The 19484-nt window shown below is 37.1% G+C and overlaps 1 protein-coding gene across 2 annotated transcripts in view; it reads right to left on the bottom strand.

Annotated features, from left to right (window-relative positions):
* Positions 1 to 5158: 5158 nt before the first annotated feature.
* Positions 5159 to 19484, bottom strand: part of LOC139145061 (uncharacterized) — a 38240-nt gene continuing 23914 nt past the window's right edge. For both annotated transcript variants that reach the window (XM_070715995.1, XM_070715994.1), the window contains 8 exons: positions 18830 to 18850; positions 18283 to 18383; positions 17427 to 17932; positions 14132 to 14279; positions 10591 to 10701; positions 6945 to 7157; positions 6161 to 6327; positions 5159 to 5395 (listed from right to left, as the gene is read on the bottom strand). In XM_070715995.1, coding sequence (XP_070572096.1) covers positions 5263 to 5395; positions 6161 to 6327; positions 6945 to 7157; positions 10591 to 10701; positions 14132 to 14279; positions 17427 to 17932; positions 18283 to 18383; positions 18830 to 18850 — 1400 coding nt within the window. In that variant the 3' untranslated portion in view covers positions 5159 to 5262. The remainder of the gene's footprint in view (positions 5396 to 6160; positions 6328 to 6944; positions 7158 to 10590; positions 10702 to 14131; positions 14280 to 17426; positions 17933 to 18282; positions 18384 to 18829; positions 18851 to 19484) is intronic.

Below are 19484 nucleotides of genomic sequence, written 5' to 3'. Positions count from 1 at the left end.
ACCTTTGAACTTTGAAACTACATCGAAGTTCAACGGACTATTGACAATCATGAGTATCAACATCGAGAAATTCGAAATGTTATTAAAAGTGTTACGTTACTCTTTCATGTAAATTTACTAATTGATTTTCGTACTTTACATCAGTATATGTTTCGCAGTAGGGTACGCCTAAGATAGATAGTTCATGTAGTAGTATGGGCGGTGCGGTGAGAAGTAGGGCGGTATCATGTAGACGCTGAGGGCGTAAGCATGTCTGCAGTTGCGTCAAAGTCAGGGGAGGGGAATCATGGGGGCGGGGGATGAGTGGAGGATTTTTGAACAAATAATTGTCGGCAAGTGAAGGAATAAAGCTATAATCTGACCCTGTAATGGCCTACGAAAAAAAATGTTCTGACAAGACAAAGGTAAAAAAAAATTGTCACAATGGGCTGAAATCAGCAAACTGCAGGTACTGGCGAGGGCACTAACATTTTCAATATTTGCCAGCAAGCCCCCGTGGCTTTTTACAAGCATTTGTGATACGAAAGTCTGATTTAAATTCATCGCACACAATGGTAGCTTCACAATAACAGACCCTGGAAAATATATTCTGGGTTTAACATACCGGACACAAACTGTGTTTATGCTCTGTAAGTTGTGAAAACGAAATATGCATGACAGGATTCAATAATTTGAATAAATTAGCTTTAAAAACAATATATTATTCTTTATATATTTTTCTATTTTTGTTTATGTTTTTTTTTCAGACTATTTCATATTATGTAGACTTGATATTCTATATTGATGGCAAAATAAATTTTACTCTAAAGGGTAAACAAACTCTGTGAAACAAGCACTTGGGAAGTACTAATAGTTCCAAACTGCAATAATTCAATGATTGTTGCACTTTGGAACAGTAGGCTGTTTAGGTGTGGCCCATATATGCTAGACATGCAGTCTACTGGCCAATAGAGCATCATTGCAGATATATGTTGGTTCCTAGTTTGATCCCTCTGCAGTTTCAGTTCAAAAAACTTTTGTCCCAAAACTGCAGAGAGATAAGCTACACTAAGACAGTCTACATGATACAAGATAATCCTTTTTTTGTCGACTTGAAACTAGATTTTCCCATCAAAATTGATATGCTCATGAGGAACCAACTTTTGCCCTCTAAGAAAACCCAATTTTTTCTTCGAAAATACTGATCAGAATGCCCCGTTTTGGTTGATATTTTTACATGCAACAAGATATCTCACCTTTGCATGTTGAAGAGATTTTCAAAACTATAAACACACAATTACTGTTCATGAAATAAACAAGTTACATGGCATTGGCTAGACTGTAAAGCACATTCGTGAGCATGCGCTCCGTACCTCCGCCCTCGAAAACAAGGGGGCGGAGTTACGGAGCGCCTGTACATGACTGTGCTTTACAGTCTAGGCATTGGCTAGAGTTTCATGAAAGTATACTGAATTTTGTCGTATTTTGGAACAACGTTGCCATGATGGTGCAGAATTTTGCAAGTGTTCGGCATGCTATACATTTGTGACCCATGAGAATAGGGGACTATCAAAGTGCCATAGGTAAAATGACTGTTTTTCCTGAGGGTAAATCCTTATTGTGCATGCATTTGAAAGACGTTACCATCAAGAGCTCAGGATTCAGCGATTGTCTCATAGCATCAATGGGAAATCAGGAATTTGAAAATACAGACGATAAAGACAGACAACATTTTAACATTAATTTCCACTTTAACTTTTATTTTTCCATCTAAAAACTTTCATTTTTCCATTGAAAAATAAAATCTCATTGCACGAAAACTGCAATATCCATTTTTTCACAGTTTCCCCATAATTAGCCAAATGATGGTATTGACAAACTTTGATATCACAGGGTATTTCAATAAAAAGCATAGTAACCCTGGAAAAAATAATATAACAAATATTTACATCTCAGAGCAATGTTAGTTGCCTTTACATGATAAGCTTGGGATAATAAAGACGTTTACAATAAATTTACAAAAATAACAGCTAGTAAAGTCCCGTTTCTCAGCAGTTTCTCATTATTATATTTTGATTTGTCAAAGCTCTGCTGGTAGAATAAATACGACCAAAGTAAGAAAGTATTTCGATAACATTACATTTATACAATAAACACCCAGAATACTTAGATTTCTGCCAACTGTTGAGATTGGTTTGTTACTTTGCTGAGACAGGCATGTTAAAGCTGCTGAATGCCCAAAGACAAGGTGTTCCGATCGACAACATATTAGCTACAAACAACCCCTTCAAAGGCAACCTCCCCTACCTAAAAATGTGAGTGCAACGTAGTGATATCCCTCTGTGTTATGCAGTCTGAGAGGGCTATTAGACACAGTTATGGGGAGAGTTGGTGCAGTCACTGCTGGAAGTACGCTACAGAACTAGAAGCCTGAGAGTTATGTTAAATAGATTGACGTGAAATACAGAAGTATGAAATTTGGATTTTATATCAAATTCTCTGATAACTTTTTTGATGTTGGATCTCCCTTGTCATTTTGAATGTAATCTGTCACAAAATGTGTCAGTTTTGACAATATTCATCTTGATTATCAAAGTCATGGGATCCGGAAGGCTAAGAAAATATGTGCACCCCCTCCACCCCTCGACTCCCTTTCCTAAAACTCCATGCATTTTGTATCAACCAATCAGTGACAAGCGAAGAGAGATATTGGAACTATTGAACACAAAAAGTGAAATGGTTCAATCCCATAAAAGTTTGCTATTCAACTCTGCACAGCTTCCGCCTGTCTTTGTTCAAATCTTCAATCAACTGCAAATCCTATCATACAAAGCTTGGAAAATTAGGATAATGGACGGAATTTGTACACCAAGCTACTGCAAGGAAAATGGATTTTTCAGAAAGACTCGAGAGTTTACATACCTGGTTGGGACACTGAGGCCATATAAGGTAGTACTAGGATGTAGTTTGATATATCACAGAAAAAATTTGCAATGTCAAGTTATATTTATGAAGATATATATAAATATAATTATATAAATATATACTCACTGCAACTGTACATCAACCTGCCTTGAATCTTATATGTTAATTTAAATATCCGAGTGAAAACTGGATTTTTTTTATCTCTTTAATAACTGGACCTGACTGCTTCTGACTTTTTGGATTTAAAAAATGTGATAGTTATATCATTCCGACATTGAAATGCTGTTATGCATTGCAGAGGACGAGTACAGATTCATCTGTTTAAAAGTAACAAATATTCAATAGTAATTTTGGGTGCTATATATGTTAGGCAGCTTTTAAAAATGTTGAAATCTTAGTGGCCAGTTTTAATGCTTTCACTGTTTCAGCTGTCATACTAGGATTCCCTTTCAATACTAGACATGAAAGCACAAACACAGCCTAAGAATCAAAGCGCTTTTATGAACTTTTGTGGCGTATATAGCCGATCATTGATTTTCATTTGGAGGTTCACATCAAAAAGAGTGCCACCAATGATGACGGTGTGGTGCCACTGATTTTCCATAAATATGGCTGACAAATCTACTTTTGCATATGCAAATTTACAGTGTCTGAGATCCCTAAAGTAGGGTTTACAACTACCAATGAACGGAGACGCAGACTAGCAGCCTCTGTGGGGAGTGGAAATCAAATTCACATATTGGAGCTTTTTAAGGAGATTTTGTAGTGATATTGCAACATGATAACATTCACTACAAACCTGAGGATAGCTATTCCAAAAGCCAGGCAGGAGATGCTCTGAGGTTACAACAAAGTTTTCAAAGAAGAATGTAAAGATGTGATGAAATATGATGCTGCTGTTCCTACGGAGTAAAGACGGTACATTTCACAGCCCTTAAAAATTTGTACATGCAGAAATGATTTATGTAGCTTATACAGATGTTTTCAATAAAGAGAAAGTAAGTCCGACTACATGGTATTGATTTTTTTCCTAACTTTCAGAAGCAGGGGTAGAGCAACTACATATCAAGTTTTTCACTCAAAATTCACCAATATTAGACTCAGATATCCATTTGATCTCAGAGGTAATGTTGGCAAAAATGACACGCCATGAAAATCATCCAACACAGTTTACAGAGACTGAGTGTTGAGTTTTGCAAAATTATACAAAATTTAAAAAGTTTGACAGAAACATCATACATGAGAATGGCAATATTGTATTCACAGCAGAAAAAATGTCACAATTTTGTTGTGCAATCTTCAAATTACAGAAGAGCACTCTGTGAATCCTTTCACCACCACGGTTTGGACCAGACCTATTGTTTTCAATGTGTCTGTTTACAGGGCAACAGGGTTGGTCAGGTGGAGTGAGATTAACAAATACAAAAATATACAGCTGCAAGGGTGGTTTCTGCCCTAAAAACACTCTGCAAAAAAGAAACGACTTCTTGGCGTTCAGGCCACAGGCACACAAAATACTGCTTGAAGTAAAGTTGCTACATGCAACGTGAAGATTCACATCAAATCCACTAGCTCTGATTTTGTACACGTCACCTACGTGCGTATTTTGCATTGCTAGGAAATCATCAATCTGAAAGGAATGTACTTGAAACAACTGTATTGCTTCAAAAGGTGATGATCACGGCTGTCCAACACTTAATGAAGCCTAGTTGATGTTAGAAGAATCATGTTTCTATGAAAATCAAATCAACCATGCTCACGGTGTTAAATGACAGTTAAAAATTTGCATCCTGTGTTCAAGATTGAGATGGTATCATGACATATTACCACATTCTTGCACAGGAATTATCTCATTGCAGCATCTGATTTTGGTACACAGTATCTAAATTTGGGTCAGGTACCCTTTCCTTATCCCCAAAACCCCTAACCGACCCCCCCCCCCCAACTAATTTCATATTTTTTCGAACACAGTGTTTTTCAGCTTCATCAACAGTTGGATGACCACAGGTGTGATCCCACGGTATGAAAACACAGAACAGCTTCTAAAAGCTGTGACTCAGACACTGAAACAAGGAAGCACTTAGCAGATATGCAGCTGTCAAGGTCAACCATTGAACTTGCTCATTGTCAACAGACAGGTAATCGTCATGAAATGAGAGAATGAATCATGATAGATTGAAATGGCAGCTCTGGAACAGTAACTCTCCAAGAGAACCAATATTCTCCTTCAATTGCCCCTCCCTCCCTCCCCTTCCTTCCCCTTCCCGCTTCATCCCTGTTCCCTTTTAGACAAGTCACGTTCTTGGAACTTTGTCACTTTGATACAACATTTGCAATGTTGGTATGGTGACTCTGCCATCACAGCATGTAGAGTATCTTCTTCACCGGTGGGTTCACTTTACAGCCGTGTAATTTCCAATCCAGAGCTTCAAAGTCAGCATCTTCAACTTTCTCTTTTTGATGTTCCATGAAGTGAAGTGTGTCTTCCGTTCTGTAAACAAGAAAACCAATTCAAAACATCAACGATGTGTTTCTCCTCTTTTGTTCTCTTACATCCTTACCAAGGATCTGATACTGAATGTAATGTTCTAGAATTTTGTTTAATTAATACTCCCTACCACGTGATTTTAACTGTGCATCTGTCTCATTATACTGACAAGATTGATTAGGATAAATAGAAGTAAAATAAAATCCCTCCCTCCCCAAAAAAGGTGATATTAATCAATATATTCATATTTGAGCAGAATAACCTTTTATTCTAAACCCATGAAGGATTGTTCCCATACACAAACTTGTTTCAAAGTCATGGAACAAATTCTACACAAAAAACTTGTTTGTGTTAAGAAACTTCATCAAAAATCTGGACTCAAGCCACGACAAATTTCACAGCAATGCAACTTTTTACTAGCCAGTAACATGCCTGGTACTATCAACTTGAGCAAAATAATTCTGAGTCAAAGGTAACAAAGATATGAGATCAAAACTCATGAGAATATTTTCACATGGCAATGAAATAAAAATATATCAATTCCCCAAAATGAAGAGTTTTGTTCTGTGATGCTTTTTTCAACTAGCCTCATATTCTTTTAGTTCCCTGTCTTTGTTTTTGGTAAAATCTTGTGTAGCATGTATACACTTTGTTTCATGTTTTGTAAAGCTAGTGGTCTTCTCTTCAAAACAGGAATGTTGATCTAGACGACATGAAAACAGCATCTAGAAACATGATAGCAATAAATATTTTAATTGTTCTACTTACACAAACTCAGGGTAGAGCAACCGCTCTGACAGAGCACAGAGGGCTGAAAATATCTTGAAATTGAACTTGTAGTTTTCATCGTCTATGTCTAAGAGGCCAACAAACTTATCGATTTGTTCCACAGTTATGGCGTCAACATGGACTGCCTTCATTCCAGTCTCAAGCTCCTGAAAATGAAACAAAATTGGAAACAAAATCTGAAAACGTGATGGTGCCAGAACTGAATGTCAGTCCACATAAATAACAATCACAGGCAGATGTGACAGAATGTAGAATACTCTGATTGTAAAACTTGTTTAAATGCACAATGTTTAACCCTTTCACCACCATGGCTTGGTCCAAACCCATTGTTATCAATGGAGAGTGTGGGCCTGTTTACAGAGAATAAGGGGTGAAAAAGGTTAAAATGGAAAACAGTACTACAGCTGCAAATGAAATTATTTCTACACAAAAACTGGACATGCCAAAAGATACAATTATTATAAAGATTTTGTGAAAAGTAATAATGATATAACAATATACAGAGAGTATAAAATGACTTAAGATTATCATGCAAAACTTTGCCCAAAAGCAATTAGTTTAAACGATGAAATATAGCAGAACTGTGAGATAAAATAATTTCAGTAATATGAAAGATACTCTGCCATTAAATTTGGCTCATATAGCAAAGTCATTTAAAAGCAAAGGTAAAGGCTCCTATTCAATTTGCTGCAATTCCAGTGGTTGAACAGCTAAGATATTGACAAGAAGATTTTTTAGGTTGCTGATAAAGAAATTGACTTGCCTTCCTATTTATTTTCATGTCATTGTCACGGTCGACTTTGTTGAAGTGTCTCTTATAGAAGGCCTGTCTCCTGGAGCTGACGATGCAGTACCTGGTGAGGTACTGGACTGGGGTCATCTTTTCCAGTACCCTCACATCCATGGGGATTTCAAAGCGGCTTGTCTGTTTGGAAAAGGCCAACCTGCACTGAAGCCAGGGCTGCATTTTGGGTTTCTGGTATGTGAATTAAAAAAAAGAAGAGATGGGAATGTGGGAAATATTAATTAATTTGCTTCGATGGGCTTGTCAGTCACACAGACATGAGCATGAACAAAAAGTACTAAGCAACCAATCCAATTTATTGGACATGTCTTTTATTCCTCTAAATCCCTAATAATGTATTCTATCTCAGGGAACTTTCTGCAGTAGGGCATTTTAGATTCCAGTAAAACTCTACAGTCCATGCCAAATGCAAAGCAATTACGCTACTGGTGTCGAGAAGTAAAGGATTTGTTAGAAATGGTTTGTTGGTTAACATAAGAGACAAAAAACTTAACATGCACGACAACTATGAAATACCTGACACTGAATCAAATTTTTTTTGAAACAGTAAAAAATTTGTTTTTTGTCACTTTTTGACAAGTCACATGAATCATTTATCTTTACATCACCATGCATGTTTACAACAGTGAGAAACATGTAACATACTGAAATTCAGTAATATTCCAGCACAGGCAGACCCTCACAACACATAGGCAAATGGAACAGCCCACACAACAATAGGAATGTTGCAATACCAACACTATCACAGGGTAGACCAGGACTATCACGGAGGGGAAATCAAACTAGTCAATATCACACTGAGATGAAGGCATGAGCAACTTGATAATTACCAAAGGCAGATGAGAAAAGATACACATTTGAAAGGAGAAAAAGGCACAAGATAAGTGTATGTCCTTGAGAAAACAGCATTAAGATGACACACAAAAGTATTACATTCTGAATAAAGTGCAGCTTTCACTAATGACAACTTTATTCATCAATCATTCATGCATGACTGATCTGCGCTTTAATCATCAGTGTTTTGAATGTTTCTTTCATACAAAATTTAATTTCAAAAACCTTGAATTTTTTGCTTCGACATGATTGACTGATCAAACACTTTAAACACATTTTGTATTGAAGAGTGTTGTTCCTTGTAGATTGATTTTTATGAAATCCCCTGCCATTGTAAATTTGACTAGTATGTTGGTGTTTAATTTTCTTTACCACTGGTTTACACTGGTGATGATAAGAAAGACTTTAGATTCAGTTGAAGGGACACAGAGTGAAAAAAATGACCAAAATAGATGTATTGAGGAAGTTGGCTGGTCTGAGAAAGACAGGTCCAAGTGATGAAACCAGATATGAACTGAATGGCCTCGCGTGCACATTTTGTAAAGTACTTCTTGGGGTATTGGCTTTTATGAAGAAGGAAAATGTGTCAATAGATGACAAAATTTGTTCCCGAATTTCTCAAAATCATCTGTGCCGCGCCGTGTAGCAGCAAAATGAGTTCGTGACCTTTGAAGTACGCGTTTCAAAAAATAAATACCCATGGGAACCTGCTCACCACGCCACGCAACTCATGTACAGCTGACTATGGTGCACTTGTCAGGCGATGGTCGATGATTCTGGTTATTGCTATATTGTCAAGTTCAATGCCTAATTTACGAAAACACGAACTCTGTCTAGTGTATTCGAAGCTCTGCGTACAGGTTGTGCACACGGCCTCTACCACGTGGTGTCCTGTGGACAGTGTGGTACAAGCCGTCGGCCTACCACCGTACCGCCGGGAAACGCAAGACCTATTGTACGCAGGAGCTAGCCTACTGCTGCTGATTTAACATCAATGCCAACATGGAAATCTCATGAAAAATTTGTCATTGTTGGTTCTGTAGCTAATACAATCTTGAAAAGCAACTTAAAAGACACAGACTGTCAATACGTCGCCATAATATTATGCTGATCTCAGCGGAACCATGCCGGAATATAAATTCGCTGGCACACACACAAGATTGAAAAGTGTCACTCTACATCTCATTCTCAGAGAAAATGCATTGATCAACCGATAATCTAGCTTTTGGTTCGCTATGTCCAGAGTAACCCACACGATTCTTAAAGTCAAACGTCGACACGACGACATCAACAGTCAAAACTCAAGATTAGCGATCAGCGCGGCCGAGTGACTGAATTCAGAAATCACTTTGTGTAAAATGTTTTAGTATAGCGCCCTCAAACATACTTATTTAGCCTCCCCATAGACTTATACAGGCCACAAATTTTCTTTTACTCATAACTTGATAAATTCGCAAAGCACAACCACCAAAAACTAATCAGTTCTTGCAAATTTGAAGAACAAATTGTGTGCGAAATGTGATCGGAATCTGCCAAGCCGTTTTTGAGATATCGTGCTAACAGACAGACACACAGAAACGCCTAAACCATAACCTCGCTGCGCGCATGCGCACGCGAGGTAAAAACCCATAACATATTAATCATGTGAGATCCAACAAAGCACTTCTGTGTGTTCAACAAGATCGAACACAAAAAAATATAATAAAACAAATTTGCCAAGCAGTATGCACAAATGCTGTAATATGTGGCATTTTTGCAGATTTTTAACAACAACGCTATCAATGGATGCTAATAAAAAGAGCAACATTTCCCCCTTTTTTCCTGAAACAAATAAAAATATATCTCTAGTATTATTTCTCCGGGAATTCCTATCTGCCTAAGGAAGTACAATTGGATGGGCTTATCTGACTGCAAAGGTCAGTGACCTTGCATTACATGTACATGTCTTATAATATAGCTGAGAGGAATCTCTGCACCCATACCTCTGCACACGAATGTCCACTTTCAGAGTATGTCAGTGTATTCATTTGCTATTATTTTCAAACTTCTGTCATAAAATATTGAAATTTGAAGATTAAGGGGAAAATAGCTTCAACCTTGGTAGTATTGTCATAATTATAGTTTGTACAGGAAATATGAATAAGTGCTTTTTTTGCTTCTGTTGAAATCCAAAATGTTAACCTTGCAACCGTAACTAATAAACCCTATACAATGTGCAATGTCATCGGTAATAAATGAATGCTAGTCTGAATGAAAATTCAATTGTCAAAACCAAGATTGGATATATACACAGAAAAGGTATATTGAAAATACATTATAAACATTATACATTACAGACAGAAACAAATATTAGAAAACACATCGAGAGGTATACATAATGGATCGGTAACAGCAATAATACTGATAAAGAATGAGATGAGAAAAGCTGTGCTATTTCCCGGTAGGGGATATGTTACATCTCTGTTATCTATGTTGATTACATTTCTGTTGTTTAGATGTTCAGAAGGAGAGGAGATACAAATCTTATTATGAAATAGAAAAGATGGTGTGATCAAGGTACCTTGGACTTTGACTAGTATTGCGTAGTGTATATTCACTGCAACATGTGGCAACAGATGATTTTAAATTGCCTAGTATACAAAATACAGACATACAGTTCTGGAAAAAAAGAAAGTCACAATAAAACGATTCACATCTTAAGCTTAACCCTAACAAAGAGTGATTGAATGTGGGGATATCCAGAGACAACACTACAACAGGAGTTACTTGCCTTCTCAAGCTGGTCGTTGAGGGTCTGTGTGTCCATAAACAGAGAGTCACTGTCTGATACATGGCTCTCAGGTCCCCTGCGCCGCATTCGCATCTCCATATCCAGTAATTCCTGCATCAATCACGTAAAAAATAATAAGAAATGGTTATTTGATCACAAAATCCTTTCCATATGGCGGTAAGTGGACACTGGAACAAGCAGAAAGCACTTACACAAAGACAACCGAAATATTCTAATATACTTGGACTTAAGTTTTTGATGAAGACGGATTTCAGAGCATAAATCTGCACCTAGGCAAAGGAATTTTCCAGGTTTTTTTATTACAATATCTTTCAGGCAGGCAGTTTCTCTCCTGTCAACATGTGAATAATTTATTATCAGGGCACTGCTGGGATTGTGGACGTCAGCTGTAAATCACTCCAGTTTAACAAGACAGACCAAGAGGAAATAAAACAGTTTTGTCTGACGCAAAATAAAAAAAACACAACAAAGACAGTGGACATTTCATATCCTGAATAATTGTTAGCAGGTGCAGTCATCTATCACAAATGACCTTTTGTAATTCAGCTCATGAAGATGGATTGCTCGTATTTTCACATTTTTCTTTTCATGTCATGTGACTGAAGGTAACACTCAAAAATTCATACATTATTCATGATTGTTTTCCAGGTAAACTACTAACGACTACATCTACTGAATAGAGTAAGGGAACACAATTTTCTCAGTGACGGAATTTCATTCCACAGGTTGAACATTTTCCAGGGTAAAAAGAATGAAATTTGCTGTTGTTTTAACAACTATAGAATTAACAATTAGCTGTATTTTAACTGCTGAAAAATTGTGCTACATTTCTCAAAGAATAAATATTCCATTCTCTTTTTCTTATGTCAATAAAAATTCATGTAAAAAAATTGTAAAAAATGGTGATTTTTCAGGTAATTTTCGAAAATAAATGTGATATGTCAGGGGATCATAAAATTGTAAATTTTCAATTTGTTTAAAAAAGAAACTGAATGACATTAATAGTATTGAAAATATTCACAGCAATTCTGAAAAAGCAGGCTGTCTTTGTAATCAAAACAAAAATGTGCGTCAATTTGGCTCTGTGTATTTTTTACTCTAGTTTATTTTCATATTCTATTACATGTATGATTGCAATTTGGTTCTATTCAATGTCAGGAACGGTTCTTCTACGTCAGTTCAATTTCGCAATTTTAAAAGATTTGACTTGCATTTATGTTACCTCTATTGTGTTTGTGAAAATTAAAAAATCTGTGATTGACAGCTAACACCACAATGGATTGACTGTCGTGCTCCGCATGTTTGGGTGGCCAAGGGTGCACACTGTGATGCTGCCCTCTAGTGTCTGGCAATGATATATGGCGTTCTCAAAATTCTCCTTCAGTAAAGGTAGTAAATAGACAACACCAATTGGCAACTTGGTCAAAAAAATTGTCGTCACTTCTGTCTTCATTTAATTGTTAATTGGGCATTTTTAAAGATTTCAGTAAAAGTGAAAGTAACTTTGTTGGTGGACATCGTGGGAATGATAATAATACCCTTGAACATGAAGCTTTGAGCGACAACAAATATGGAAATACAACCAGTAATGTGAAACTGATTGCGCAAATGGGAAGCTCTTTAACGCAGCTGGTGGTACATGTATAAGTCTGGCAAGCAATGAACTTTCTTGCTTGGAAGTCAGGTGATTATTTGCACGTGCTCTATTTGTGCAGAGTGAGGGATATTTGGTGTCAGAACCAGTATCAGTATCATTTTCAAACATTTCGTACTACTATTTTAGACTAGTTCTGAGGCTACTGTTTGAATACATCTTTTTCTGATTCTTGCTTTGAGTTAGATTTCAGTATTGTCTTCGTAGAAGACTACATATAATGCTACAGTGCTATATGTAAATGAGTGTATGAAATAGCACATTTCTATGAAACAACACATTTGTTTCAGAAAATATTGATTACATATATATTTTGCAGATTTCTCTTTGCTTTGACAAATAATTCAGTTGTGGTTTACATTGAACAATGCATGAAAAAGAGTGAATCTAAAGCCGAATTTGACATTTCAGCATCACATTGGGGATTGAGTAATATTTGAAAACTACTCTGATTCTGATTCTGAAAATTGTCCCCTTGCTTGCCTATACACAAGTGAGCCAAAGTGCAGTGACAATGACACACACTGAAATGAATCGTAATGCGAAATAAAATGCTGGTGCTGGCAGTTAAAAAGCGGCAATGTGCAGTTAGGCAAAACATGGAGTGTTTCTGTCTGGTGAGCAATTGCAACATTAACATGGAATGCCGCCTGATAAAAATACAATATCCGTATTAGCATACATACTTTCATAGCCTGGTGACGCAGCATAAACAAAAAAACATCAGTGAAAAAAGCGAAAAGAGAAGAAAACATACATGATTAATGTAACAATCAGCTGAAACTTAAATTAAACACAGCTTGCACATCCAAAAAGTTTAAAAAATCACAAAATGTAAAACTTTCCTTAAATATCACTTACAAGCTCACAACAGTGCAAATGCATGTCACACAATGTAAGCAAAATGCATAAAATGTATAATTTGCCCATGCAAAAACGTTATGCCAAGTTATAAATCACAATAACAGTGCACAGCAATGGGTGAAAACAGTGGATAATAAATAATGGGTTTTTAATCAAGTACATCATGGCTGAACAAAGTTCAAAGACAGCAGTATTGAACTGCTGCTGACTAAGTATTACTACAACTACCACTACTGCGTATGTAACCGTTACAGGCTCCAGAGAGTTACTAAAAAGTCGGCTCTGAAAGTGTTAAACAACCCACTGCAGATTATCTTTATCCTTTCATACAGGGACTAAGATAGACATTATCTTTTATTTTAGCAGACTAAAATATGAACACTATAGGCAAAAAGTATCATCAGGCAGACTTATTTTATGCATACTACGTCTTTGATTATGTAGATTTTACACCTCTTCACAACATTGACTTGTAAAATGGCTGACTTTGATTGGCACAAATTTTTGTCTAGTTTACTGAACATACAGTTGAAACATCTTCTGGCATACATGTATATTCATGCATTACCGGTACATAAAAGCAGTTAACTTTCAACGTATTTCTAGTATTTCTACATCAAAAGAATGGCTGATTTTCCAAGGAATAATGCTAACATGTACCAGTGGCACAGACATTAAAATGCCCAACCATGCCCTCATTCCTCAATTTCTATAGATTGCTGAACAGTAATCAAAACAAAATCGGCCTCTGACCCTCTATCCAAAGCTACTTGCAATTTTTTCCCTGACAGTGACTGCATGTATGTATGAAATCAGGACAAGACTGAAGAGAAATCTACAATAAAAAGTATTACCATCTGAAACAACACTTTGGGGAGGGGGGGTCCCTGTTGCTTTACAACAGCTATTAAAGGGAGAGCCCTAATGGAAAAGCTACTTGTATTATTGACGTAGCTTGGGCTTTCAGAAAGTATCAAGCAAGACAAGATCATGTTGACTCACCTGCGGATCCATAGCAAAGAGATCATGTGCTTTTCCCTTTGGTGGCTCAGCTAACTTCTTCTTCTCTTCCTGAGGTGGCTCAACCACAGGTTCAGGCTCTGGTTCCGGCTCCGGCTCCGGTTCTTGAATCACCACCTCAGCTACTTCACTGTTGTGACAAAACAGTAAATAGAGGGACAAACTATTAAAAAGAGACACCTTTGTGATTCTGGTTATATCGGTGGAGAAAACCATTTCAGGCAGATTGGGTAATAACAGGCCAACGATGCTGAAAAACTGCAAAGCAACATAATATGAGGGCGTCTATGTGTTTCTCAAAGCTACATGTATTGAAGGACCCTCCCCCCAAAACAGCAGTTTCATGACAGAAATTGGGCCCAGAGATCTTGGGATGCAGCATTTTCCACACCACAAAAATCCTGGCAGTCTACACAAGATGGCACAGCAGAGCAAATACGAACACATTTCTTTTAGCTTCCTTCTTATACCTGTCCCTTGATGAGGATTAATCGCTGTTAAGCCAAACATCACCCTACAAATTCAAATGTGCTTTACAGTCTCTGGAAACCCAACACCAGTTTTTTGAAGACTTTAAGCCGTTAGAATACATCAAGTGAAGTGAAGTGAAGTCTTCTGTAAAACTGAGCTGGGTGATGACAAATTGAAACACAGCTCACAGTTTGACCTGACGTCAAGCAAAGGGTCATTTTATGTTGTGGCCACCCTAGTTGCCTCAACTGAAAAAATATCCCACCAGACTACGCCTGTAAACTTACTACAACATCAACAGAATTACTAAAACGTTAGAATTCTATAGGATATCAGGCATGACTAAATTTTCCACCATAAAACCAGGAACCTCTCTTTCGCCAGTTCTTAAGTACCAGTGTTTTGCAGTAATAAACTTCTTTAGACTTAGAGGCATGAAATCCTCATGAAGAGAATAATTTCGCTTCAAATATTAGTTGTCAAGTACGCATTCTGTCACTTATCAGATACTGATGTTGTCCACTTGGAAATGTATGTGCTCATGTAACTACTAAAGTTCCACAAATTCCATCAGAAAAACCATGGAAACATTCCTTTTTCATTTGCCTCTGTCTTTTTCACCAATTATGTCAGAAAAAATCTATCAGTGCACGGATTTGCTTTGAAACATTATTCTGTGCTAGCATGATGCCTGAGCTAAAGTATCTTCATGTGGCATTTCTGAATGCTGACATATATACTTGGTAAATTATGTGGGCTAGACACAAAAGTCGAGTAAAATCGATTACATGTAGTAAAAGGCACTGAAAGGGAGAGTGCACTGAACTCAATATTGTTACCAAGCATTTCTGATAACAAAACACTTTTTGTTTCTTAATCTCCATGGTAACACAGTGTAAACATAGCCTTAAAACTAAAGAAACTTTTCAGCATATAGGGAACTCTCCCTCATCTAGAAATGTATGTTTGCCTTTTTTTCAAAAACGTGTAGCTACATATTAAATCACAGGTCCTTCACATAGGTACATGACTGGCCTCAATGAAAGCAATCCCTCAATGGTGAAAAATCCATTTACAAAATATATGAAGACATTCACGACATGTGCAGATAAACACTGCTGATGAAGTAGAAAACATCCACGAAATGTGCAAATAAACATTTGTGTGCATTCTAAAAGCAGGGCCATCTGAATTGAGATGTATTACGACTTTCATTTGTCTGCTCTGTTTTCCCATAGATGAGAGTTGCTACTCTCAAGTCTCAAGTCTCTCTCTCTTCGATGTCAAATATTTGAACACTTTTGTTGTGAATAGTCAGTGGTACCCTTGATCAAACACAGGACATAAAAAAAACAACCCAAATGGCTTTTCAGTTGACAGTCAGGTAAACAGAGAGCATGAAAGCAGTTGGCGTACTTTCACTGTATTGATTTTAACAGTGTTGGGGAAGAAAACACGCCAGGAATGGGTTTGTGGCGAAGTTTGTCAACATTTTGAAATTGGACTGTTTTGAAAACAGTAAACAATGGATGGGGTCATCTGTAGCTTGTTATGAGATCAATGTTAGAAAACACTCCTGTGTAACTATTGAGTCACAGACATTGCTTTGTGAAAGGCCTGCCTTTTAGTTTGCAATTGTACATATAGGTACCTAATGAAGCATTTGTGAGTTTAAAGGCTTACTCCTGACACTGTACAGAATGCTGCCAATTTGGAAGTTGGCTGATAAAACCCCTGGAATTTGCAAATGGTATCAATTCTCAATTTCTTTTAACGGTAAAAGCCAAAGTGGAATGGTAAATATTTTAGAGCACAAAAAAAAATCAATGCTGTTTAAGCTCTAAAAGTATCAAGGAATTATGGTTACAGATTTACATCTAATGTAAAATAAACATGATTTCAAACATTCTGGAGCAAAGAATTATTTTTTGAGATGCTCACTGTTCACGGCAATTTGACTTCCAATATTTCATTTTTTAATTTCATGCTGTTTCAATTTCCATTCAAAACGTAAAGATATGACAGTAGGCTTGTTGCAACTGGAATCATGGAAACAGTATGCCCTCAGATTGAGGACACTTCTGAGCTCTTCAAGGTATTCTCCAATTTTTCCCATAGTCCACCACTTGTGGAGGCTCATTTTGAAGCTAATGTAGTGAATAAAGTTTTGATCTACTTATTTTTGTGAAAATTGATAATTTTATTTTTTCCCAGGGGTTTAACACAGTGAAGGTAGCCATTTTGATTTCAAAAAGTCAGTAAATATTGTGTTATTTGTTCTCTGGTACCATGTTTTGCAAGGCAACCCATTTTTTTATTCTCAATTTCAAAAGGGACTTGTTTCTGTTCAAGACTTTCAATTTAGAGGCAGGCACTACCTTAAGACAGTTTAGGGTTGTCTGGACAGTTCTTTGGGTCAGCCATATACCATTGCAGGTAATATGTACAAGTTTGATGTATCCATGAGATCTTTATTGAGTCAGAGGTGTGCCCTATAGTCTCTGGCTTTACTAACTGACAAGTGACCAGCATGCTAGTGGTCCTGTTTGGCTAAAAGGTTACAATGGTGCATAAACTGCTCAAATTATTCAATAGAATACTATTTAGAAACATTATTGGACCACACCCATGCAAAGGTCAACCTCATCAGAGAAGATGCTCAAGATGGTTGACCTTTGACCTTTTCCATCATGTACTCCAGCTCCTATAATTGTTAACAGCAGAATTTGAGAGAATCAGGGATTTTTTTTTTCAAAAACTTTGAAACAAATTGTAAGCTGCAAACTATAATTCTAATAGGAAATACCTTGGTTTTTCCACAACAGGTGGTTCCACTCTTTCCACAACCTCAGGAAGTGCTGGAACAACCACTTCCTGTTTCTCAACTGGTTTCTCTTCCACAACTAGGGGAGGAGGCTCTTTTTCTTCCTCAGGCTCCTTGAGAACTGGCTTCGGGGGAGCCGGTGGTGGAGGTTGAGGTTTGGGAACTTCCTTCTTTGCCCCAGAAACTCTTCGCACTGACCCCATCTTCTTTTCCTTCTTCTCTTTTGGCACTTTCGGTTTCGTGGGGATCGTCTCAGGTTCTTCTTGGATTCTGACTTCCTTCTTGATTTTCGGCGAGGGTGGCGGGGAGGGTGATCTCGGTGGAGGGGCAGCTTCCGGTGCTGGGATGTCAATGGGGGTTGGCTTTGGCTGTGGTGGAGGGGTTGGTGTCTTCTCTCTGGCAGGAGGTGGAGTTGGAGGTGGGGTGGCCTCCCGTGGGGAAATGGGAGGTGGTGTTGCTGGGCCCTCTGATGTGGCTGGGGTAGGTGTCTGCAATGTTGACACAAATAATATAGAGGCATTGCTGTATCTCTGAACAAATACACTCTTGATACATGAGAAATGACCTTCGCGATGTCAACTCACTACGCAGAGACAAAAGGTTCATATTTGATCAGTCACTTTGTCCTTCCAGAAGTCTTATCGTCTAATTATCAATATTTCAGCATTTACCAACAAATATCTTTCAATTCAAAGCAAATTTTCATTCATTGTTTCAAATGAGAATAAGTTGAACCTCTTCCAATCAATCTCTCTGTGGCAATGGAAGTATTAAACTGAACTCAATGAGCAAGGGCAATGACACTGTCATTGATAATTTTTATAACCATTCAACTCACTGGCGCTTTGGGCATCCATGCTTGTGTGGCTTGTTCAGGAGGTTCAACCTCTTCTTCTGGTTCTGGAGTTGGAGTCGGTATGAGTATTGGCTCATCTTTTACTACAGATGTGATTGTAAAACAAATTAGGGATGTAGAAAATAGCTGGCAGTGAGCAAAAATAACTGGCTGTCAGTTAAAATTTGCCAACTGTGGAAATTATTAGTTTTGTAAAAAAAATTTGACATTTTGCACAAACTTAATGCGCACACACACTACTTGTAACAGCTTATCCTACATTTTTGCTACCTGTAACCAATATTTTCTAATTTAAATTGCAAAATGAAATGATGTCTTATGATGGAACAACTACATGTAAACATGACAATGACAGGACAAACATGACAAGATGTTTACTGATCGATTATCAAAATGGGTTGTACACTTTCAAAATCAAATGCAGGAATTGGATCTCTCTCTCTCTCTCTCTCTCTCTCTCTCTCTCTCTCTCTCTCTCTCTCTCTCTCTCTGAGAATACTGAAAAGCACTGATAATTTACAATTCTCACCTTCAGGTTCATCTCGGATTTCTGAAACAAATAAATGCACAAACATTCATTACTAAATCAATCAAACTGAATATTACATCCTGTGTACATGTATATATTCAATTTTTGTACCTATGAAATGGTACCTGACAGCCAGTTTTCATGAGCATATTTTGTTTTTGCCATATAACAAATTTATAGGGGTTTGTTGTACAAAAGAAACTAATTGTAATGGCATCATGTCAGAAACATTTGAATAAAAGGAATTTACTGTATTCAGAATACAACTCATATTGACAATAGTCCACAAGTTATCCTAATCCTATTCCACCTGTTACCAATATTGGTGAATATTCTTTGAAAATATCACTTGTTGAAAGCATGCACAGCAATGGATTAACTGTTGCCATCTAGCGAACTGCAAACTCATTCATTTCTCTTGTCAACCATTTTATTTTAAAATGCCCTATTCAAATACTACATACAAAGATCTGCCAGGAAAGTGTACATGTATGTAGCAGATGTCAGATAACATTTTAAATATTTAAATCATACTCGGTAAAGCAATACAATAAAAGGACTTTATTGAAGGAGAGAAGTACAGGCAGTGTGGATATTGAAGGCAAAATATAACCCCTGAAGGTCATTCACTAGTATTGTTATGACATTACTGCAC

This window comes from Ptychodera flava, chromosome 12, assembly GCF_041260155.1.
Source record: "Ptychodera flava strain L36383 chromosome 12, AS_Pfla_20210202, whole genome shotgun sequence".
In the NCBI taxonomy this organism is placed as follows: Eukaryota; Metazoa; Hemichordata; class Enteropneusta; family Ptychoderidae; genus Ptychodera; species Ptychodera flava.
This window is presented reverse-complemented; position numbering and strand designations above follow the sequence as displayed.